Raw genomic sequence first — 24,445 nt, 5'->3', positions numbered from 1 at the left:
TATAGAGGGTTTCTAAGAGGGGAATGAGTACCTGGGCCAGAACAGCTGCTGCAATAAAAATTTCTTTTTTTTTTTTTTAAACAACCAATTTCTGGGACCCCTGGGTCAGTCTCATCCTGTAGAGATAAGGGAGAAGGGTAGTTCTGTCCTTATCAGTGGGGATAGGAGTGCTGGCTGCAGCTGTCTGTTAGGTTTACAACCTCTGGGACTCTCCAGACACCTGCCACTATTGTTTCACAAACCCCGATTTTCCATTAACCGCATTCTGTCCCATATGTACCTTTTGAGTCCCCACCTGGAACAAACCTAACAACTTTTACTCCCATTTGCTTTTGTAGAAGGTTGATTAAATATTAAAAAAAATTTGTTAATTGTGAAGGAAATTTCTAGACATGAACATCAGTAAGTCATTAATCTGAGAAAGAAAACATTTCCTTGTGAGACTTTCCGATGAGTACTAAAGTTGAGAAATGATTTGGAGAGTGAATAAATAAAAATGGAACAAACTCATCTACAGCACAGAGACACCAAGAATCAAAAGGTTGGATTTAGCACCAAATATACTTTCAGTGGAATGAGAGAGTAAATACTATAATCAGTTGACTAAATGCAGTCATTAATATGTGAGATATCACCCTTATTATAATGTTCAGATAAAAAAAGAAAGCCAAAAAAGAGACAATATAAATGAGAGGGAATTTATTTATACTGTCCTTAAATGAGCATATGGTCATTTTATTGAAAACAGTAATAAACTCTAGAGTTAAAAACTTGAGATCTAGCCAATAAATCAACTTCATTTAAAATATCCTTAACTGGCAATAGTATGGGACACGAATAAAGCCATGCATTTAGGTTTCAGTTCAAAGAGAATTTTTATTCTGTCATTGAAGTTGAGATTGAGAAAGGGGGAGAAAAAATGATTATATGCCATTTAAGTGGTAAATTTTTAAAAGAAGGATGGTCCCTTTTACTAAACCATATTTCTCCAATAATATTGGCCTTACTGTCATGTCTAATAGGTGAATGTTTTGTGGTATAACATAAGAGCTTCCACGAGTCAAAAATATCTCCATGGTCTGGAATTCTACTGATGAGGATATAGTCATTTGGGTCAGGATATAATCTGACTCTCATAATGGTATCAGGTTGGTAGAACAAGAGTCAGAGGCAAAGGTTGCTAGGCAGATATTTCAGTGGGGAAGGGAAGGGACCTTGGGAGAAAAGAGTAGCAGCAGTAGTGCTGTGTTGGAGGGTCTTGAGTAGAAGTAGGATCTTGCCCCAAGGAGGCAGCAAACTTGCCCCAGCGAGAGAAAGGAAGGGAAGGCAGCTGGAGAGAGAAGGGCCAGCAGTCTAATGAGTATCCAAGATAAATAAAACTCTCCCCACAGTGTTTCTCAGGCTGGCCAGGAAAGCCAATATGCCAACGGACAATAATGTTCTCATTTTCAACCTACCTAGTCATGGTTTTACAGAAAGCAAATTAGTTCCTTTCAGCCTATTCCTATTGTGAATGTTGGTGTTCTTTGTTTATCTGCCAAATCGGTAGTACCTGACAATCTCCCAACCGTATCATTAGGATGAGAACTTTAAAGCAAAAAGATCAAGCAGCATAACAATTGCATCTTTTGCAGCAGTGCTAAGTCGTCATCTGCCTGCGCTTTCTTCTCTTGTCTACTTAGACTTTCAGAAGCAAGCACTATTCATACAATGAGAGAATGGGGATGCGGGAATGACACCGTGGGTTTTTTTATTATTATTATGTTAACTCTTTTATTTATGGGGAAAGCTTAGAATTTGTTTTTCTCAGCATAATGTCTTAGAAAATAAGATTAAGAAAGTCTAAGGGCCACAGATGGTATTTGTTGGATTTGCATTTGCATAAATAAGAAATTTGATGAAAACACTAATATACATATTCAATGGACAGTCTTTGAGTTGAGTACTCAAACCTGGACAAATCCTAGAAAACCCTTTTTAAGGAATTCTAAACGAGTTTATAAATAAGGTGGCAAAATAAACTTTGCATATTTTACTATTTATATAAATGACTGAAAGCCATAAAATATTACTCTGATAATAGGAGAATACCCATGATTCAGTCTTTCCTGGTGCCCAAATTTTTCAGCCTCCTAGAGGCCATTTAATTGTTGTGCAGCTGGCCAGTGGTGGCCAGGGCTCATTGAATTGAAGTTTTATGTGCTCTTAATATAATGTGTTTAGGCATGCCCTGCGCCTGTTTTGGGAGGTCAAATTTTAGATTCTTGGCATATACGAAACTGGCCTGGCATTTAGAAGGACTAGAAGTTTAAAAGACAAAGCTGTACTCAATAAGCAACTCTGCAAACAACAGCTGTGGCCACAACTAAAATACCATCTATTTGTGAGTAAATAGTGTGGAAAGGGCTTTCGGTCACCCACAGGTCTTTTATACCATATCCTTAAGCACAGCTGGCAATATCATCCTTAGATGATATACATCTATTTATATATAAAAATGCATGTATTTGTATGTGTGCATATGTTATGCCATAGAATTAAGGTGCTTCTATGAAAATGTTTCACTTCTTTACATAGTTATACATCTTCAGCACTATCTGGAAGGACAGCTCCACCTGGTTTGTGGCAAAGGTGGGGTTCCCATAGCCTTGTCCACTATGTCTTCTCCTTCTCTCAGCAGTGGTCCCTAAAGGGCAGCCCAAGAATCCCCCGACTCCAGAGAATTATTTTGAAAACCAAAGAAAGATCCAAGAAAGATTATTTTTTGGAAGATGTAGTTTTTAAACCGGGCCTGATTCAAACAAAATAGCTGTATACCACATGGAAGATAGGCTCCTGAACGGGTACTCCTTCCTGTCATTAGAAGGGAAGGGATTTGTAGTAGCCTTCAGATGTGACATCCACCTCCCCTTTGCAGCTGGTGAATATTTTACAGGCTACAGGCACCTCATTAGGTGTGGCCAGAGGCTACGACGGGGTGACTACATGTAGGTCTACAACTGACAGACCAATTGCATTTGACCAAGCGAAGATCCCTAGCTTGAAATTTCAAAATATTTTAAGCTTCTACCTAAAAAGTAAGAAATTCAAACATGGAAATGTTTAGGCTACATATAAAAAATATCTGCACATGTGTCATAATATACTCAATGTATTTTGATCTGTAGACTAAATATCTTGGTGGTTGGGTTTTGCCTTGCTAATCAGAAATCATTACAGGCATACATTCATCTATGAAAACTATTTCTTGAATGTATATAGTAATATTAGCCATAATTATATAACCTATTTTTAGGTGCTATATATATGTTTAAGCTCTAATCTTAATCTTATCATTTTTATTACCTGAAGAGTAGATGCCTCATATTTGAGTGAGTAATAGAACTGATATTTGAATCCAAAACCTGACCTATACACTAAGGTTATAGTTTAAACTATTGAATCAATTATTTTAGAATTAATTACTTAAGTCATATATAACTCTTATGTGATCAATGAACATTAACCTAATCAAAACTTGGGTCTTTTATCTTATTTTAAGACAAATAATACAATTGAAAAAGCCACATGATATTTAGAAATAACATGATATTTAGATTGATATTTATTCAGTATTAATCATTGGTCTATCAATAATGTTAACTTCTGTTAAATCTTGAATGATTTCATCAGAAGTTTAAAAATAATGTCCTAATATAGCAGTGATGAGTGGGTATGATTTAATATATGGTATTTCCTTATAACAAAGATGTAAGTACTAAATAGCTTTGCTAGTGATTAATGAAAATTTATCACCCCAACTTATATCCTAGGAAATACCATGAAGTAAACTACTTGAATTTATTCAAAACCAAATGGCAACAGAAGTACAAAAAATAGTAAATGAAAGGTCAGGAATTTAAATGTCAGAACTAAGAAAGGACCAATATGACTATAACACAGAAACCGTGTACAGGTAGGTAAGTTAGAGAAGTCCTCAGCTAAAGTTATGTGGAAAGAGTAAGAGTTCTGACTTGAGCATTATAAAAGCTACTCGTGTAACAAAAACATTTGTAGTTCCTTAATATTTTGAAATAAAAAAAAAAGAGTAAGAGTTCTGTGCTTTTTAATTGGTGTGGAAGGTAGCCTATCTTCTCTCCAAGTGAGTGAAATTATCCAAAGCTCAGCTTGGGAAACATCAGGATCATATTATCTTTATATGAATCATTATGTATAACAACAATTTCAAATTACAATTTAATAACAATTATTATTATTGTCATTATTTTAGATAGGAATATTACCCAGTAAACACACATAAACATTAACAGATATTTTACAAAACGCTACTTATCCTTCTGGATATTTTCTGTTCTATTCTCATTTGTTCTATGCCATTTTTTTAAAAGCTGACTATGACTCTCAAATTGATTTATGACCCACCCATGGGTTGCTACTCACAGTTTGAAAAGATGCTGTTCTGATGAGCCATACATAAATAGCTGCCACCATGTTTTGGCAGGACCTGCTTTTACTAGGGGTTGAATAGCAGAGAGACAGGGATACAGTACATGGTTAAACTTAACTGGTGCTTTTATGCAAAAACTGGCTTATCTAGACAACGGCTTGAGAAGTCCTCAGCACTTTTAACTTATAAACTATCACTAGAGGAAGTGTTTTAAAATTGGGTTTTTAAATATCCCAACATTACAGAAGTTTCTTGTTGCTAACTTAACTGTTTTGCTCTGTTATTTTGTAGTATTTCCTTATTTATCTTTCTTCTGCATCTCACTGGTATAATTGATTTTTACAGCTTCTGGGCCCACATGTTCTAAGTTGTCCTGGGCTGCTATTTGGAATGCAGGTATTAATTACCTCCTTTACAAATCGTAGCTGTTTACTCCCAACAGTAAATAAATACAACTTAGTTTCTCCTAATTAAACTGGCTTTCCTGCTGACTAGTGTTCCAAACCTCTGCAACTTTCCTCTCCTCTTCAAATGACATTAGATTCACTTTTAAAGAGAACACAGAAAATGGCTCTTTGAGTGTTCTTAGTTCTACCTTTCATTAAACACTGGACCCTCTTATTGAATAATACAATCCCACTGTATTCACTTCCTCAAGCTAAGAAATGTAATCTCTCCTCGTTCTGGAGGCTAGAAGTCTGAAATCAAGATGTCCGCAGAGCCATGCTCCTTCTTAAGGTGCTAGAGAAGAATCCTTCCTCACCTCTTCCTAGGCTTCTGGTAGTTTCTGCCAATCCTCACACTCCTTGGCTTGTAGTGGTACCAGAAAATGTCTACATCAGACAGCTATGAAAAGCAGGATGCTTCTGCCCAATAAAACACCTCCTCAGTTCCTAATCATGTGCAGAAGAGTTTGGGCCCGTTCACATTTTGAGTCTCCAATTGTCGCTGCCAAAACCAGCCAGGTAGGACTCAATGAAAGGACCTTGTTTGTGCTGCTCAGCTTCATGCCATGAAGAACACCTGTCATTCTTGCATCAGTGAGACACTGCTACTCACGGGCCCCCGGGAATGCACAGCAGCTTCCCCGAATAGCAGATGCAAAGTGAATCACACAAGTTTCCTGCAGTCACGGCTGGAATTGGCTCCTGACTTTTCCTTTGGTAGAGCTGCTCCATTTCAGCATGACCCTCCATGTCTTCTGTTTTCTGGCATTTTATAAAGTGGTCTTAATGACATTGACCCCAAAAGTACTTTTCAGAAGAGGTTTACTGCAGAGATTCATTAAAAGGAAAAGTGATTGCATTACAGCTTTAGTTTTTTTTTCTTTTTTGGAAGCTGCTGGGACACAGTCTTTAGATAAGAGGATAATGATGGAAATAAATTCTTGCAATTCTCTGTCAATAGTAATAGATGAGCTGATGAGGCCGACTAGGTGTCCAAGGAATAAAGCCAGTTTTTAATGGCACTTTAATGCTGGAACTTTTAGAAGACTTCCTTGCAGAAATTGGAAGTTGGAATGGTGAGAAATAATTCAACAAATGAGCATGCTTTCAGGGAACAACTGGTGTATATGGATCCTTAAACTAGTCTTTGCCCTATGTGATTTCAGAATGGACACTGAAGATAAAATTTTATAAAAGAAAATATTTCTGGTAAATAATATAGTATATATCTCATAATTTTCTCATATACCATCGGACTATTGTTTAAGAGAGAAATTTTTCTAATTCAAAGGCTAAAGTTCTTATTAGAATTTTTTTTTAATTTTGGGGTTATTTTTATTTCAATAGATTTAGGGGGTACCGCTGGTTTTTGTTACATGAATGAATTGTATAGTGATGAAATCTGGGCTTTTCGTGTACCTTTCACCTGAATAGTGTACATTATACCCAATAGGCAGTTTTTCATCCCTCACCCTTTCCCCACTTTCCCCGTTCTAAGTCACTAATGTCCATTGTACCACTCTGTATGATCGTGTGTACCCATCGCTTAGCTCCCACTTACAAGTGAGAACCTGCAGTATTTGTCCTTCATTTAAGACAATGGTCTCCAGTTCTAGCCAAGTTGCTGCAAAAGACATTATTTTCATTCTTTTTTGTGGCTGAGTAATATTCCACTACACACATATATATACACACACACATTTTTCTTATCCATTTATCAGTTGATGGGCACTTAGATTTATTCTTTGTCTTTGCAATTATGAACTGTGCTGCAATTAAACATACTAGTGCAGGTGTCTTTTTAATGTCATGACTTCTTTTTCTTTGGGTAAATACCCAGTAGTGGGATTGCCAGAACAAATGGTAGGTCTACTTTTAGTTCTTTGAGAAATCTCCATACTGTTTTCCATAGAGTTTGTACTAATTTATGTTCCCACCAACAGTGTATAAGCATTCTCTTTTTACCACATCCACACCAATATCTATTGTTTTTTGACTTTTTAATAATGACTATTCTCGGCGACTTCCGGGGCCCCCCTCTCTTGGGGCCCCAGAACCTCGTCCACGAGTGTATAATAAAGCCATGTGGTTTGGCCCCCCCCAAAAAAATAATAATAATGACTATTCTGACAAGGGTAAGGTGGTATTTTGTGATTTAATTAGCATTTCCCTGATGACTAGAGATGTTAAGCATTTTTTCATATGTCTGGTGGCCATTTGTATATCTTCTTTTGAAAAATGTTTGTTCATATCTTTTGCCCACTTTTTAATGGGGTTATTTGTTTTTTTCTTGTTGATTTGTTTGAGTTCCTTATAGATTCTGGGTATTAATCCTTTGTCAGATGGATAGTTTGGGAATATTTTCTCCCATTCTGTAGGTCTATTTCCTCTGCTGATTACGTCTGTTGCTGTGCGGTAGCTTTTTAGTTTAATTAAGTCTCATTTATTTATTTTTGTTTTTGTTGTATTTGTTTTTGAGGTCTTAGTCATAAATTCTTTGCCTGGGCCTATTTCAAGAATAGTTTTTCCTAGATTTTCTTCTATAATTTTTGTGACTTCAGGTCTTACATTTAAGTCTTTAATCCATCCTGAGTTAATTTTTGTATATGGTTAGAGATTGGGATCCAGTTTCATTCTTCTGCATGTGGCTATCCAATTTTCCCAGCAACATTTATTGAATAGGGTTCCCTTTCCCCAGTGTATGTATTTGTCTGTTTTGGAGTCTGGTAATGTGATGCCTCCAGATTTGTTCCTTTTGCTTAGGGTTGCTTTGGCTATTTGCACTCTTTTTTTATTCCATACAAAATTTAAAATTTTTCTTCTAGTTTTGTGGAAAATGACATTGGTATTTTGATGGGAATTGTGTTGAATCTGTAAATTATTTGGGGTGGTGTGGACATTTTAACAATATTGATTCTTCCAATCCATGATGATAGGACATTTTTCCATTTGTTTGTGTCATCTATGATTTCTTTCATTGGTGTTTTGTAGAAACTTTTTTAATGTTAGGAAGTATTATTTTCAAAAATAAGTGATTCTTTAAGTCAAAGATCATTCTAACTTTTCTGCCTTTATGAGATAAATAATGGTGATTTGTCAGAGCTACTCAATCCTCCTGATAAATTTAGCCATAAACATGAGAGAGTACTAGACTCTTCCATCTCGATAGCAAGTAAGATTGAGATTCCACTTTACGAATATTTATGTAACTTCCCCACCCCTTTCCTTTCGCTGCTGCCATTACAGTCGAAACTTCTCTTCTTGTCTTCAGCTGCACCCCTCCATCAGTTCCATACCTTGCAGTCAGTGATCTTTCTAAAATGCAAATCTGAGCACACCATTGCCTCACTTGAGATCCTTCAATGGCTTTACTCCTTATAGCAGCATTCTCAAGTTTAGCAAACATCAGAAGCACCTAGAGGACTTGTTAAAACACAGATTGCTGGGCCCCTCCCCAGAACTTCTGACCTAGGAGGTATGGAGTGGAGCCTGAGAATCTGCCTTTCTGACAAGTCACCACATAATGCTGATGTTGCTGGTCTGATGCTGCTGGTCCAGGCACCACACTTTGAGGAGAACTGATCTACAGAAGGAAGCCCATCAAATTCTTCATCACCGCATCGAGTATCTTTTGCCTAACTTCCCAGAAGTGTCCCACCCCCATTCTTCTCTGTGCTTCTACCTGCATTCATTCCCATCGTACTACTCAGTTCCCTGAAAATCAAGGCTGTTGTAATTGGTTGAGCCAGTTGTACACTGCACAAGTAATGGAGGCATCATTCACATCATAACCTCTTGATTGGCACCCTCTGGAGTTGACCAGCTTACAGCCTACACCCTTATATGTAGCAGCTCCGAAATTGTCACAAACCCCTCCATGCCATACCTTTTTATGAATTCCTGCAGCCACACAAAAGTACTTTGAATTTTCTGGGTAAACCATGACCTTTTGGGATTCAAAGCCTTTGCCCATCTTCTCCTCTCAGTCTGTAATGCCCTTTACCTCCCCTTTTCTGCATGGAAACCTCTATCCATCCTTTACGGCCTGCCTTCTCAAAAAAGAAGATTTATGATCAGAATCATCCTTAGAGCAAAGGAAACATATTTCCAATAGGAAAAGGAAGGATATTATAGAATCTGGTTAGAGTCATACATATTCTACTGTAAATATTTAATACACCACAAGCATTCCAAATCTGTTTTTTCTCCCTCAGGTTTTCATGAATTATCTTTTCAAAGAACTAGAACACTGATGAGAAAATTGAGGGGGGCTTCTTTTCATTTTCTTATTTTGTTCTAGGTTTCCATATATCTAAGACACTGGATTTATATGCACACGGTAGTTTAACAAATTATGCTTGCAAATATACATTTATTAAATGGAATATGCAGTATTCTTAAATTTAAACTTTTATGAAAATGTTTATTATTAATACCTTTCTGTGGGGCTTTACTTTTGACTACATGGAACAGCAATTTTATATATACACACATACGCAGCCATGTGTCACATAACATTTTGGTCAACGACAGATCACATTTATAATAGTGGTCCCATAAGATCATAAGACCATATTTTTACTGTACCATTTCTATGTTTGTTTATGTTTAGATACAAATACTTACCAATGTGTTACAGTTGCCTACAGTACTCAATATGGTAAAGTGCTGTACAGGTTTGTAGCCTATGGGCAATAGGCCATACCATATAGCCTCGTTGTGTCGTAGACTGTGCCATCTAGGTTTGTGTAAGTACACACTATGACTCTATGCACAATGACAAAATTGCCTAACAACATATTTTTCAGAACATATCCCCTTTGTTAAGCAACACATGACTGTACAGTAGCATACCAGTATGCATGTTGTGTATGTTTGTCTGTAGTTAGATAGATAGATAGATGTGTATATGTATTTTTAATGGATAACCTGCAATATTAACTCTTCTCAGTGGCTTACCACGTTATTGCACAAACCTAAAGCAACTCAGATATATCATTGGATTAACTGAAGATTCCAAATTACACTCAGCAAACAAACGTGATATAGAATGAATACAGCACTTTTCTTTAAGAAAATTTATCCTTCTGTGAAGGTGAAGCCTAAAGCCAATGTATATTCAAAATCAGGCTTCCCAAAGAATAAGGTTAAAAAAAAAGAGAGTGAGAGAGAGAAAAGCAGGTAATCTGCCCAACATCATGGAAGAAAAGAAAGGATTCATAAAAAGTATAGCACTTAAAACTAGGAAAAGATTATGCTGCTGAACTTGTAAAGCTGTTCTGTTATCTCAAAATGGGCTATTTGTAATATAAATTTCTATTGTAAAAAAATTCTACAGCTGGTGAAAGCTTTTAGGCAGACTTTCAGCTACATGGAAGCAATAGAAAATGACAAAAGGTCTCTGTCTTATTATTCTTGGATGATTAAAAAACATTTCGTTTCTTCAAGGTCTATTCTCATGTTCTGCAGTTCTGTCAAATTCTCCCTTCTTGTTTATTGTTTATTTGTTGGTTATTCATTTAAGTGGATTTGCAAAGTGCCTGCTCTGTGTTAGGCACTGTCAGAAATTCTGTAGAAAATCGGTAGTCATTAACTACTATAATTCTAAAATCTTTGAGCAACAAAACTCTCATATGAAATTGTCAAATGATTATTCAAGAAGGTTGTAAAGTTTTACGGGTATAACAGAGCTTGGTTAAAACTCTGGCTGACTTAAGCTAAAATGAAGGCAGGGAAGAGACAACTTAGCAGAAGGTACTATTCAAAGACAGAAACTCAGACTCCCACAATGCAAGTTTGTCACTCCTCCTACTACAGGGATGTGACTCCATCCCTACAACTCCTAATCTCCAAGCCTCTCTGTTCAAATTCCTAGAGTCCCAAGTGCAAGAAAATCTGATTGGGCCATCCTGGGGCAGGATTGTCCCCCTGCATCAACATGCCAAGGAGATGGGGTTGCTGGATCAAATACAGGACGCCTAGTTAAATATGAATTTCAGATAAACAGCAAACACTTCTTTAGTATAAGTCTATCCCATACAAAAACTGGATTCAGATATAACTGGGCATCCTATATTTTTAGTTCCTAAATCTGGAAACCCTGCAAGGAGGCAGTTTTCTGAGTACGGGCAAGGCTGCAAAGGAGACCTTGGGAGTCCAGGTAAATGTGAAAGTGTCCATTGACCTCACCCTCCCTGAGTTCACTTCCGCTCAGCTAAGCGGAAGAGGAGGCATCTTAGGAGGTTGGCAGTTGTTAAGAAAAGCCAAGCTTAGGGAATTCTTGATTCATTTTCACCAAGTAGCTGAGCACCTGCTATCTTACTGCTCGCCTAATTATGTCATGCACGTGAAAATGTTCTCTTTGTGGGATATTGAAAGAACCACCGTCTAGGCTTTGGGGTCCCAGAGGCAGGATGAAGAATTGGATTCTTCTTAGGGCTCAACAGGGATTGATACATGATTTGGGAAATTCTCAAATAGGCATAATAATCAACATTTTTTAGCACTTTACAGTTTGCAAAATGCTATCATACACTGTTCTATTTCTCCTCAAAACAATGCTAGATAGGTAAGCAAAACAAGTATTTATTTTCCATATTTTCTATATGAGAATACTGAGGCCCAGAAAAGCTAGGTGTGGTGTCCAGAGTCACAGATCTGACAAAGCAGGTTAGAACCAGGATTCAAACTCAGGCCTTTTAACTCAGTCCCATATCACTACCACCCCTCCCCACCACCAACCACTTGTTAGGTCCCCTCAACCTTTGTTCCTTTGTCTGTGAAGTGAGAAAGCGCATATCTCTAATATTTCTTCCAGCCTGGGTGTTCTATGATTTTTACAGTCTACAAATGCTAAGCTAGGAAGCTAAATGAAAACCTGTTCAAGGGGTGCCCTCCCACTCATTCTCCTCTTGCATCTTTCCCCCAGCTCTGTCATCCACGCGCTAAAGAGAAGGGTCTGAACATTTATACTGTACTTTTCTGGGTGGGAGGCAGAGCAGCGTGCAGAAGAGGAACGCCACAGCCCCTGCCCTCGAGGAGCTAGGGAGGCAGTGAGGTTTGTGTTCTGCCCAGCATGGCCAATCCTCCCTTTTCGTTCTTAGGCTCCTAAAGAATTTCATGAGAGCACATTGCCTAGGAAGGGATTGCCTAATCACTGGAGTGGGTGTCACGCTGCCGTTACCTCCACCTCTCTGTTGCTTCTTTCTTTGCAGAGTTACTATGAATAATAAAGTTCCCTTCCCCAGCCTTCACCTAATGACTCGCTTCCTACAATCTAATCTTTTAAAATACAGAAATATATCATGGGTAGGGAAACAAAGCTTATTTCAGGAGATAGCAAGGAAGTATCAAAACAGTGACTTTAGTCATAAGATAACCAACTCTCCTCTCAAAGAATTAGTTCTGTAGGTGAGAATAAAAGACAGAAAGAATGGATCTGACAGTGTGTGGAACTGGGATGCTTCTCATATCCCACCGCGCCCCAGATGAAAGGCATTGTGCAGGGCGACGGCCCACATCAACCTGTGTGTGAACGATCCCTCACTTAATAGCCCCACAAATTGGGAGAGAATTGAATTCCTGGGCTCCTGTTACCCCCAGGGCCAAAATAATTTCTAAAACAACCAAATCTTTCAGTGACATTCATTCTTTGCATGTGGCCACGTGGTGTAGCACATATAGGATTTGTGCCTTCATGTGCAAATCAGCTGAGAATACTTAACATGGAACCTCTTCTGTTCCAAGGAGGGCCAGGGGAACATTCGGGAGAAGAAAGGGCAGTAGCCAACTAAGGGCCTTCAGCATCAGAGGAGAGAGCCTGTGTGTGGTTCAAAGACGTGAGAAGCTGGAACTGAAAGCAATCAGAGAAGTTTCTTCCTTTGATAGAAATCAAAGGAGTTACTTTCTGGTTTTCTGTATCTGCTAGTATTCTGGGAAATAGCTAGAAATAAGAGATAGGTGGATGAAAGTCATGATATTCTTACCACATTCTTACCTCTTCCCCCAACAAGTGGTCTGGCCTTCGGCTTAACAGCTCAGAAATGCCAACGTGCTGTGTCCCTATTCTGAAAGCAGAAAAGTGTTCATGTTTCCATGAATGCTTGTCACAGGGCTTTTCAACTTTTCCTGTCAACTTAAAGGAGTTAGTCCTATCCTGAAAATTCTTACCATCATGTTTCTCCATGTTGTTTTCCATTGCTGATCAGGTTTGAAAAAAATGTACGTATTAATACTATCTATTAATACTAAAATGTACTAGTACTAAAATGTACTAGTACTATTAATACTAAAAATGTACATATTAATACTATCTCACTAGGAAGATAAAGCAGCCATGCTCTATAGTAAAGAGCTTATCGATTACTTTCTATAACCTCTCAGCATATATTTATGAAAGGAAGAAAGGAGAGCATGGAGAGAAGGGAGAGAGAAAGTGGAAGGCACAGAAGTTTCCATGCATTTTCATAGTGTTGAATGCTGGTGAATAAACAGCAGATCATCACACGAGGGGCCCAGGCTAGAACACTTTCTGCGTATTTTAAGACACAAGACAGATCAAGTGCACCTGAAGCGACCTCAATCTACCTCTTTAATAAATATGGGCAAACTAGATAGCTCAGTCCTAAGGAAAGTAAGACACAGTTGTCTGGGTTTGTCATGCAAACTACTGCTTAGGTGAAAGAATGTGTTTCAAAGTATTAAAAATATGAACATTAAATAGGTCTGGGGCCAGGTGTGGTGGCTCACACCTATAATCCTAGCACTCTGGGAGGCCGAGGGGGGCAGATTGTTTGAGCTCAGGAGTTCGAGACCAGCCTATGCAAGAGGGAGACCCTGTCTCTACTAACAAAGTAGAAATAAATTAGCTGGACAACTAAAAACATATATATAAAAAATTAGCCAGGCATGGTGGTGCATGCATGGAGTCCCAGCTACCCAGGAGGCTGAAGTGGGAGAATCGCTCGAGCCCAGGAGTTTGAGGTTCCTGTGAGCTAGAGTTTGAGGTTGCTGTGAGCTAGGCTGACACCACAGCACTCTAGCCCAGGCAACAGAGTGAGACTCTGTCTAAAAAAAAAAAAAAAAAAAATGGGTCTGGAATTGTATTAAAACAAGAGATAAAAGGTTTCATGGGATTTTATCCCTCCCACCCCAATGGTGGGCAAAGGCTTTTTTCAAACACATCTCTAGCATTTCTTACACTTATCACACTCTACTTTTTGGGGGGGTTTTTGAGATAAGGTATTGCTGTCTCCCAGGCTGCAACACAGTGTTGCAATCATAGTTCACTGCAGCCTTGAACTCTTGGGTTCAAGTAATCCTCCCACCTTCCCAAGTAGCTAGGGCTCCAGGCACACACCAGCACACCCAGCCAATTTTTAAAAATTTTTATAGAGACAGGGTCTCACTATGTTGCCCAGACCAGTCCTGAACTCCTGGCCTCAAGCGATCCTCCTGCCTTGGCCTCCCAAAGAGCAAGAATTACAGGCGTGAGCCACCGTGCCCAGACAACACTCTACATTGCACAGGATGCTTTCCTGTGCATGATCCGGTTGGATCCTTAACAACCCTCTGAGTCAGGTGAGGCATCTCATTTTGCAGATGAGGGAACAGAAGATCAGAGAGGGAACTGCCTGTCCACACAGCCAGCGGAGGTAGAGCCATGTGTTTTAATTCCTTGTCCTGTGTTTATTTCCACCACAAAACATCCATTATCTTCAAAGGATTAAAATCAACAAACTGGTCATTTGAGGTCATTACTGGCTGCCTTACTTCTTCCCACAAACAGAAATCAATGCAACCCACGTTTGGTACCTACTAAATGCAATGCTGGGAGCCCTATTCTAAACTCCATGTGATCCTGTGAATGTTTTTATTTAAATGAAGAATTTAAGTAATCATCCAAGTGATTAAAGAGGGTAAAAAAAAGTTGTATCCAGAAAGGATGTCTATTCCCAGTAACTAAACGCTTAGAACATACATAAAGTAATATTTTTCAAAGCCTTGCCTTTTGAACTTTTTATTTATTAAGCAACAACGCTTTATTTTGGCCATACAACCAAAATGACAGGATCAATTGTGACTTATTTTTGGTTTGGTTTACAGACATGACTGGAAATTAGCAAAATGTGTTAGACAGGGGATCATCAAATGTTAGAGGCAAAAGGAATTTTGGAGATGACCTAATCCAAATCTCCAAAATGGTTTGACCAACATCACACAGATAATTGCTTGGAATCTCCACTTCCCTTACCGCGTACAAACACAAGTCTATTTGCTAAAGCCAAGAGAGACAATTAGATCTTGCCAGCTCAGGAGAAAAGTTGTTGGAGATGACAGGGATTAAAACCCTAAATCAGTGAGGTCCTAACTTTGTGTGTGGTTATGATAGATGAAGCAATACCAAAATGCCATAAGAGTTTGCTGTTTTAAAGTAAATATTCATGTTTAGAAGTGCATCCTGAAGCTTAGAGCAAATTTCACATTTGTTATATTTATTGTGTTAAAAAAAAAACAGCTCTACAATAAGACAATAAACTTGCATTTGGCTTATTGCACCACACATCACCTTGATATATACTGAATAATTTGTCTAAAGGAATGTCTTTCTGGGAGAACTCCAAGCTTTACAAGATATTTAAAATAAGTCATTCCTCTAAATTGAGAGCAAATGGGTTTAAATAGATTGAATTTGAACATGAAACAGAAAATAATGCACTTCAATGCCTTATGGTCTCTTTAACATGAATGTGGTGTTGCTAAGGATTGGTTTTTCCTTTAGTTATTCTTTTTCTTCAGGAATGTGCTCCAAGTCACGTTGTATATATGCTAAATTTCCAGGTGTTAAAGGTAGCCATATGTGTTAAATTGTGATCAACTAGACAATAAACTGCATTGGTGCTATGCAGTGTTTCATCGCTTCCCAAATGACCTACAATCTAGATCTTATTGTGGAGTCCAGGAAATTGACAGCCCACCTTGGACCTTCCACTTTATTATTTGGCCAGAAGATTAGAAGATAATAGCATGGATTCATTTGCATTTCTACTTTTCTCCCTTCTCTTTGAAGTGATAAACATCAGTAAAATGCATTCAAAATGAAGAGATAAACAGAAATGTGGAAAATTTAGAGTATAAATTATCAGTACAAGCATGATGCAGCAATCCCAATATTTAAAATGCCCAAAGGTATGTTAGCAACAGAGTGCCCTCCTAAAAAATTCACAACATGTCCAAGTGCAGTGGCTCATGATTATAATCACAGCACTCTGGGAGGCCCAGGCAGGAGGATAGCTTGAGGCCAGGAGTTCAAGACCAGCCTTAGCAACATAGCAAGACCCTCTCTACAAAAAAAAAAAAAAAAAAAAAAATTAGCTGAGTGTAGTAACAGATACCTGTAGTCTCAGCTACTCAGGAGGCTGAAGCAGAAAGATTGCTTGAGCCCAGGAGTTCAAGGCTGCAGTGAGCTGTGAACATGCCACTACACTCGAGCCTGAGCCATGGAACGAGACCCTGTCTCTAAAAAATAATAATGATGATTAAATGATGATAAAATAACCAACAAGATTTGGTTCCTTATGGTAAGAGCATAAGAATGATGGGATCTGACCCATACCTCTTCAGGAATATTTTAGTGGCAGGATATGGTAGATGTCATTCTGCCATTGGCCTCTGAGGGGAGGGATTCAAGACGAGCATTCCCAGTAAACCATCTGAATCTATTATCCACGGATTTATCTAAACCTTCTTGAGGGAGTTTCTATCTTTAGCCTTCACAGTCTCTTAGAGCAAATGATGAGAACCTTTTTTCTATTATGATTCACTGATTCACATTTTAAGAAAATTCTGAAGTACACTCAAGTTAAAAGTACTTAACCTAGTTCTAAAATATATATATATATACATATATATATATATATATATATATCAAACACTAGTAATAAAACAGTGTTCTTTAAGTTTAAGATCTACCAATCTTTTCTTTGCTATCTGCAACATGCTTTGCTGTCTGAAAGATATGCTGTGGTTTCACTTTATAGCAATTTAAGAGGAAAGATGGAAGCTGGAAGAAGAGGAAGGGAAAACAATGAAAGGTATAAAGGAGGCATAAGAGGAGAAAGAAGGCAAAAGAAGGGAAGTAGAGTAACCTACAGGGATAAAGAGAAGAAAACGCAAGGAGAAAGGAGTCAGAAGTCCTGATGTAAACTAATTAGTTTTACAGTCTGATATATACTGAGTCACGTGGCCTCAAGATGTTTAATCATTTTCCTTTGAAAAGTGCACTAGATACACAATCTCTAAATGAAACAGTCACTGTCAGGATATTTTTCTCAGAGGTACATAGAATAGCTGAGACCAGTGACACCTTCCAAGGTTTTGGCAAAGGTCAGATGAAACCAAGACAGACCTAACCTAGATAAGAGAGGTTTGCTACTCCACCAAGAATTGTGTGTCCAAATGCACGATCTTGACTAAGCAAAGACATGCTTCCTCACACTACCCTTAAATCTTAATCTTCTTGCTTTGCCCCATATGTCTAGAACACTGGATATTGGTGAGGAAATCCCTGCTTGGGTTGTCTGTATCTTGCACGGTTTCACAGATACCTCACATGCCTATTCTTAGCCTTCATCCTTCCAGACCGAAGTCTGGAGTCATTTCTTTTATTTAGCAATGGCCATGTACCATGTGATCTTTATAGCAACTGTGAAGTAGCTTTGAGATTTTGCCTTTATTCAGCAGACTTGTAAATTGAGACACAGAGAGGTTAAATAACTTGCCCAAGGTCACAGAGTACATGATGAAGCCTGGGTCAGAGCTCAGACTGCCTGACTCTAAAACCCAACCACTGGATCCTCTTCTAACTTCTTTCTGAGCTCTCCCTCTTTCCTTCCATACTCGATATCGTGCTGCTGTCTCCTCTGCCTAGAATGTCTGTCCTGTGCTGAGAGCACCGTGGACATTGTCCAAGCTCTTCCTTATGACACCTTCCTGGACTGAATGTAGTTAGCTCATAATCTTCCTTTTCCAGAAGTCCGCACTTCCCAGGACAACAGCTGTCCTGACTGGGTTCTGATGTCAGTCAGTGCCTACCACATAAATAGTATCTGTTCTTAGGAGAAGCATGGCTGTGCTGAGTGCCACATTCTCTCTCCACATATAGGTCTGCGTTTGTGTTTTCAATTGTAGAATGTAATTTCTAGAGATCATGAAGTTTCTAAATCATTCTGCATAGTTTTTGCTGCATGTATGACAATTCACTTAAGAAATCACAAACCAAGAGGTTAAGAGAGAAAAATTACAGATAACTAAGAGAGGAGAGATGACTACTCCCCCAAAACTATTCCAGTCATATGGGGCCTTCATCCAAATGGTAGGTACCCACACAAGTGCACCTAAGAACAATGGGCAAGGAGGGGGAATGGATTTTCTTCAGATTGCTTAGGTCCTGGAATTTAAGTGTACATTAGGCTTCTAAATAAGTGTATTAGTTAGGGAAGTTTAGGTTGAAATTTTCCTTAGAAGATTCTTGAAATAACTTGGAACATTCCATATCATTTAAAGAATCACTGGCATTTATGTCTTCTAGCTGTTAAGCAACTAAGAGGATTTGCTGACATGGACTTTCTTCTCTTTTCCAGATCTTGGCCATCGTGTCTATCCTGTTCATTGTACTTTCTACCATTGCTTTGTCTCTCAACACACTGCCGGAGCTGCAGGGAAAGGACGAATTTGGACAATTCAATGACAACCCCCAGTTAGCCCACGTGGAGGCTGTGTGTATTGCCTGGTTTACCATGGAGTACCTTTTACGGTTCCTGTCCTCACCACACAAATGGAAGTTCTTCAAGGGCCCACTAAACATCATTGATTTGCTGGCCATCTTGCCATACTATGTCACCATATTCCTCACAGAGTCCAACAAGAGTGTGCTGCAGTTCCAAAACGTGAGGCGCGTGGTCCAGATCTTCCGGATCATGCGTATCCTCAGAATCCTGAAACTCGCCAGACATTCGACAGGGCTGCAGTCTCTGGGTTTCACGCTCAGACGGAGTTACAATGAACTGGGCTTGTTGATACTGTTTTTGGCCATGGGAATCATGATATTTTCCAGCCTGGTCTTTTTTGCTGAGAAAGATGAGGAAGCTACCAAGTTCACCAGTATCCCGGCATCATTTTGGTGGGCCACCATCACCATGACCACTGTCGGCTATGGTGACATTTACCCTAAAACGCTACTAGGGAAAATTGTGGGAGGCCTGTGCTGTATTGCTGGAGTTCTAGTTATTGCCCTTCCTATCCCAATCATTGTGAACAACTTTTCTGAGTTTTACAAGGAGCAGAAACGCCAGGAGAAGGCAATTAAAAGGAGAGAGGCTCTTGAGCGGGCCAAGAGGAATGGAAGCATCGTTTCTATGAACTTGAAAGATGCCTTTGCCCGAAGTATGGAACTGATAGATGTGGCTGTTGAGAAGGCCGAGGAGTCAGCCAATACGAAGGACTCAGCCGACAACAATCACCTGTCCCCGAGCCGGTGGAAGTGGGCCAGGAAGGCTCTGTCGGAAACAAGCTCCAACAAGTCCTACGAGAATAAGTACCAGGAGGTTAGCCAAAAAGACTCCCACGAGCAGCTGAACAACACATCTTCCTCCAGCCCACAGCATCTGAGTGCCCAGAAACTGGAGATGCTGTACAACGAAATCACCAAGACACAGCCTCATTCTCACCCAAACCCGGACTGCCAAGAAAAGCCCGAGAGGCCGTCTGCGTATGAAGAAGAGATAGAAATGGAAGAAGTGGTCTGCCCGCAGGAGCAGCTGGCCGTGGCGCAGACCGAGGTCATCGTGGACATGAAGAGCACCTCCAGCATCGACAGCTTCACCAGCTGTGCCACCGACTTCACCGAGACGGAGAGATCCCCGCTGCCACCACCCTCCGCGTCTCACTTGCAGATGAAGTTCCCGCCCGACCTCCCAGGGCCGGAGGAGCAGCACCAAAGAGCCAGGGGCCCCCCATTTCTAACCCTGTCCAGAGAGAAAGGGCCTGCTGCCAGGGAGAGCACGCTGGACTATGCCCCGCTCGACATAACTGTGAACCTCGACGCCAGCATCTCCCAGTGCGGGCTCCACGGTCCCTTGCAGTCTGACAGTGCCGCAGACAGTCCTAAGAGCTCTCTAAAAGGCAGCAACCCACTGAAGTCCAGATCCCTCAAAGTGAACTTTAAGGAAAATAGAGGCAGTGCGCCACAGACCCCGCCCAGCACAGCCAGGCCACTGCCCGTAACCACAGCTGACTTTTCGCTCAGCACCCCACAGCACATCAGTACCATCCTCTTAGAAGAAAACCTCCCCCAGGGAGACAGACCCTTGCTGGGTGCTGAGGTTGCAGCACACTGTCAGGGACCTTCCAAAGGGCTGTCCCCTAGGTTTCCCAAGCAGAAACTGTTTCCTTTCTCTTCAAGAGAGAGGAGGAGCTTCACTGAAATAGATACTGGTGAAGATGAAGACTTCTTAGAGCTCCGGGGGGCAGGGCAGGACGAGCAGGCGGACTCCAGCCCCAATTGCTTTGCAGATAAGCCTAGTGACGGAAGAGACCCTTTAAGAGAAGAGGGCTGTGTGGGCTCTTCCTCCCCCCAGAATACAGGTCACAACTGTAGGCAGGACATTTACCATGCTGCGGGTGAGGTCAAAAAAGACAGTAGTCAAGAAGGGTGCAAGATGGAAAACCACTTGTTTGCCCCAGAAATTCATTCCAACCCAGGAGACACAGGTTATTGTCCCACACGTGAAACCAGCATGTGACTAGTTACAAAAGCAATAATAAAAACAAAAACAACAAACTTGTTTCTTAAAAATGTGGTTAATAATGCCTGTGAACTAAAAATGGGAAGCCCTCTCCCCGCCCCCAAAAAAGTGCATAAAATGTTATTTTTGCATGGCATGAACAGTTTAGTTTAAGTACTGTTTAAATAAAGAGTCAAGACTGCATTTTGTAACAAACAAACAAAAATGACTGAAGAACAGTGAACAAATAAAGAGAGCTCTATTAGGAACCAGTATTCTGCAATGTCTGACATTTTTGATCCTTTCATTTCAAATTGTAGGCAGATTTTCAAGTTTTAACTTTTATGTTATAACAAATTTTAGAATTTGCACATGAAAGGATGAAATGTCATTGCATGCATTCATACTTCTAAGGAATAAGGTACTTTGAGCTTGCAAAATGCATAACTTTGTGTAAATACTGGGGCCTGGATGCAAGTGTCACGAACACGTGGAAACAAGTTTCTAAGACACAGGTATTTCCTTCACAGCTACTGCCTGGAGGAGGTGTATGTACAGACTTCCTGTTGCAAAATTGCAACCTCTTCTTAAACCATCTCGCATATCTCGCTTTGAGTTATAAAGCTCTTATAAGTACATTTGTCTAAAGGAATACAGTATTTTTTATTTACTTGTGATATAATTCATAGAGTGTATTTTTCTTTTTTGCTTCTGCTTAGTTGTGGCAGTTGTGGTTTCATTTATAAGTCATAGAAATAGGCAAGATTTAATGACCAGATATCAAAACATTTGGATTTTAAGCTTGAAATTTTGCCAGTAAATTATATATCAAGCCACAGCCTATTAAAGGAATGCATTTTATTAAAAATCTGAAATTATTTAAAAGCTTATATCGTACAACTGAACTTTTTTTGTTAAATGGCACTCCACATACGGAAATTCGTTTTTAAAAAATATATATATTGTGTTTTGGCCACCTAATATGACTGTATTTTCCACTTGTATTCAACATAACCTTACTAACTAATGATGTAAAAATAGAATGCAGATATGCCAAAATGGGGATTCCAAAAAGTGACTTTGGACAGACTTTTAAAAGCAGAGCCATTTAAGTGAGACTGCCACCCCCCATATAGATAGAGTTGGTTCAGAAATGAGTTACCATGAAAAGAGCCCTTGCCTGGTAATGGTGACCCAGTATGGGGAGAGGGGAGAGGAGGCAGAGGACACTGCCATTTGTGGAGGGAAGTTGTTCCTTTTGCAGGATGCAAATGACAGAACCCAGAGCCACAGATGGCAGTAGCACCTCCCAGTAATTGCAACAACTAGAAACATCCCATTACATTTCCAGTCCCCCTCCCACACTACGGGGTGGTCAGGACTATCCCTGTTGAAAGCCACTTCCAGCATTTTCTACTGAGAACAGTGAATTCCAGAGAAATTAAGTCATTTCCTGGAGGTGGTCCTGTTGGTATAGTCTGTGCTAGAACTCAGGTCATTTGAATCCACTTTGTTTCACCGGAATCAAGGCTCTGAGTCCAGACCTGTGATCCTGGATGAGCCTCTACAAGCTCTCTTCGTCTCAATTTTTCCCCAGTAAAAACCAAGACAAAATTATTTCTAAGCTCCCTTAAGACTTCAAATTAATTAATATTCCTTAATCTCCCAGGAATGTCCAGGTTTTGCCTAGGTCTAAAGCACTTTGTTCATATGTGTGCGCGTGTGTGTATATGTAATTCAGGGAAGTAGTCAGGAAAATGCTGGACCAAATTTAAAGCACAACTTATTGTTTAAAGAAAAAAAACATTTTAAATTTTATTCTATTTTTAAAAGAAAAAAAGAACACTGGAAAGACCAACCCAAATATTTAGAAATTAACTTAAGGCTTTAAAGAATAACTTTTCTTTATTAACAGAATCTGGTCATTATATCTCACATAAGAAAACAACGTTTGGTCTTAGTTGAAATCCAAGCAGCCCTACTGCTAAAAATAATTTTAAACATTTCTTTTTTTTAGTGTGCTTAGAATTTCTTAATGGTTTTCATGTTTGTTTCAAAACATAACCTTTAAGAGTTTATAGTCGTTAATCATTGATGCTTACACTACTCACGCTTATTTCAGTGTCTAAAACAAAATGTTGATCAGTTTTTGTAAATTTAGAGTGTTTGGATTTTCTGTATATGGTTTTTCAAACTCAAACAGGTATAATTGCTGTTAAATGAATAGCAAATAAGTTACGGAAATAATTTTCTTTATATAGTCTCATGCAGACATTATTTTTTAAGGTCTCTTATTGATGAATCTCAACTTTTTTTATTGGTCTGTCTGGATAAGTGGACTGGTTGTACTGCCCTGAGAGTTGACTAATGCCCACCTTTCATATGCCTGTTAGGCCTTCTACTGAGATCACTGCTCCCCAACGCTTGATATCAGAATCCTAGACATTCCCCTCCCCCCACAAACAGCATCCTCCTTAAAAATCTTTTTTCCCTTGATCCTAAGGTATTTTTTTAAGTTTTAAAGAATTTTCTAGAACATCCCTTGGAAAACTTACATTTTAATTCTTCTTAGTTCCTCTAAGCCACAAGTCTTCAGCTAAAAAAAAAAAAAGAAAGAAAGAAAATGCTCCATTAAAAAATCTTTGACATTGGTGTTGTACAGGGAGGCACTTTAGGGACTGGGGGCTGGCAGAATGCACGTATGTAGCACTTCCTAAGCCTTTTCAATGAACTGCACCTAATGCAGAGAATACATGTGTGAACCTGGAACTGTCTGGGAATATACCAAGCTTGGAGTTCTTTTGAAGTCTTAACATTTTACATTAAAAAGTCATGTAAATGCTTCATTTTCCTCCATAATATGTTTAAATATTTTTTAAATAATGTTTTATATTACTTACCAACTAGTTAACTTGATACTTTTATGCCTTTGAATACATCTTTTGTACCCCCTGGAAAATAATCCCCAGTGTGAGGTGCACTGCATGAATGACAGGAACATAGATAAGGTTCTCTGAGGGCCACTAGAGGTTGCAGCTACTGTGAGAGTGCCCTCCTTGTTACCTAGTTCAGTGGCCAGGGACAAATGTCAATGAGTATAGCAGGCGTCCTCAAACTACAGCCCGCCAAGGACATTTATCCGCCCCCCCCCCACCCTGAGTGTTTTTGCCACCACTGCCTGTCCTGCTTGGCAGCCAACTCATCCAGGGCCCACAGTGCGCATGTGTGGAATGTGTGCCAACACATTCTCCAACAGCCCTCCAACAGTCTGAGGGACAGTGAACTGGCCCCCTGTTTAAAAAGTTTGAGGACCCCTGGAGTATAAGCTATTTGAATGGCCACAAAATAATGCCGTTCCAGGTATGGCTAATTTAATTCTTCTGAATGTCTTAACAGCCAGAGCAAATTGCCACAGTATTGTGTAAGCTCAAAGGTTGAGACCAATCCTAAGAGGACAGGGATGGCAGCATCAATGTATGTCTTGAGTTGGACCACACACAGAAGGTGGTATACCAAGCAGGTCCCTGCTTTTGACTTAATTAGTCTCTAAACATTTTTACTAGAAATTTCTCCACTCTGGCACAACCAACTGCTTTGAAGCAAGCATCTGATCAAGCATTATCCTGATGTGACTAGCTCTGGTAACAAGGAGAGTATGTGCCAAGTGTCTGTTTCCATTAATTTCTTGTTGAAACAGTCTCACTCTCTTGTAGACACTGGCCAAGGAAAGTCAGCAATTCAACTATTTTCTTTTGAAATTTGAATAGTGA

General features: G+C 39.4%; 1 protein-coding gene and 1 long non-coding RNA gene across 2 annotated transcripts in view; one reads left to right on the top strand and one right to left on the bottom strand.

Annotated features, from left to right (window-relative positions):
- LOC142871946 (uncharacterized) overlaps positions 1 to 12,959 on the bottom strand; it is a 62,590-nt gene extending 49,631 nt beyond the window's left edge. The window contains exon 1 of the long non-coding RNA XR_012920200.1: positions 12,890 to 12,959. This is a non-coding gene — a long non-coding RNA (uncharacterized LOC142871946). The remainder of the gene's footprint in view (positions 1 to 12,889) is intronic.
- The window catches only part of KCNB2 (potassium voltage-gated channel subfamily B member 2), a 389,784-nt gene extending 365,969 nt beyond the window's left edge, over positions 1 to 23,815 (top strand). The window contains exon 3 of the mRNA XM_012786360.3: positions 18,534 to 23,815. Within this exon, the coding sequence (XP_012641814.1) occupies positions 18,534 to 20,693 (2,160 nt within the window). The 3' untranslated portion in view covers positions 20,694 to 23,815. The remainder of the gene's footprint in view (positions 1 to 18,533) is intronic.
- Positions 23,816 to 24,445: the final 630 nt, after the last annotated feature.

The sequence above is a fragment of the Microcebus murinus genome, chromosome 7 (genome assembly GCF_040939455.1).
Source record: "Microcebus murinus isolate Inina chromosome 7, M.murinus_Inina_mat1.0, whole genome shotgun sequence".
Taxonomy (NCBI): Eukaryota; Metazoa; Chordata; class Mammalia; order Primates; family Cheirogaleidae; genus Microcebus; species Microcebus murinus.
The sequence above is the reverse complement of the archived record's forward strand: the minus strand, read 5'-3'. Positions and strand labels throughout refer to the sequence as shown.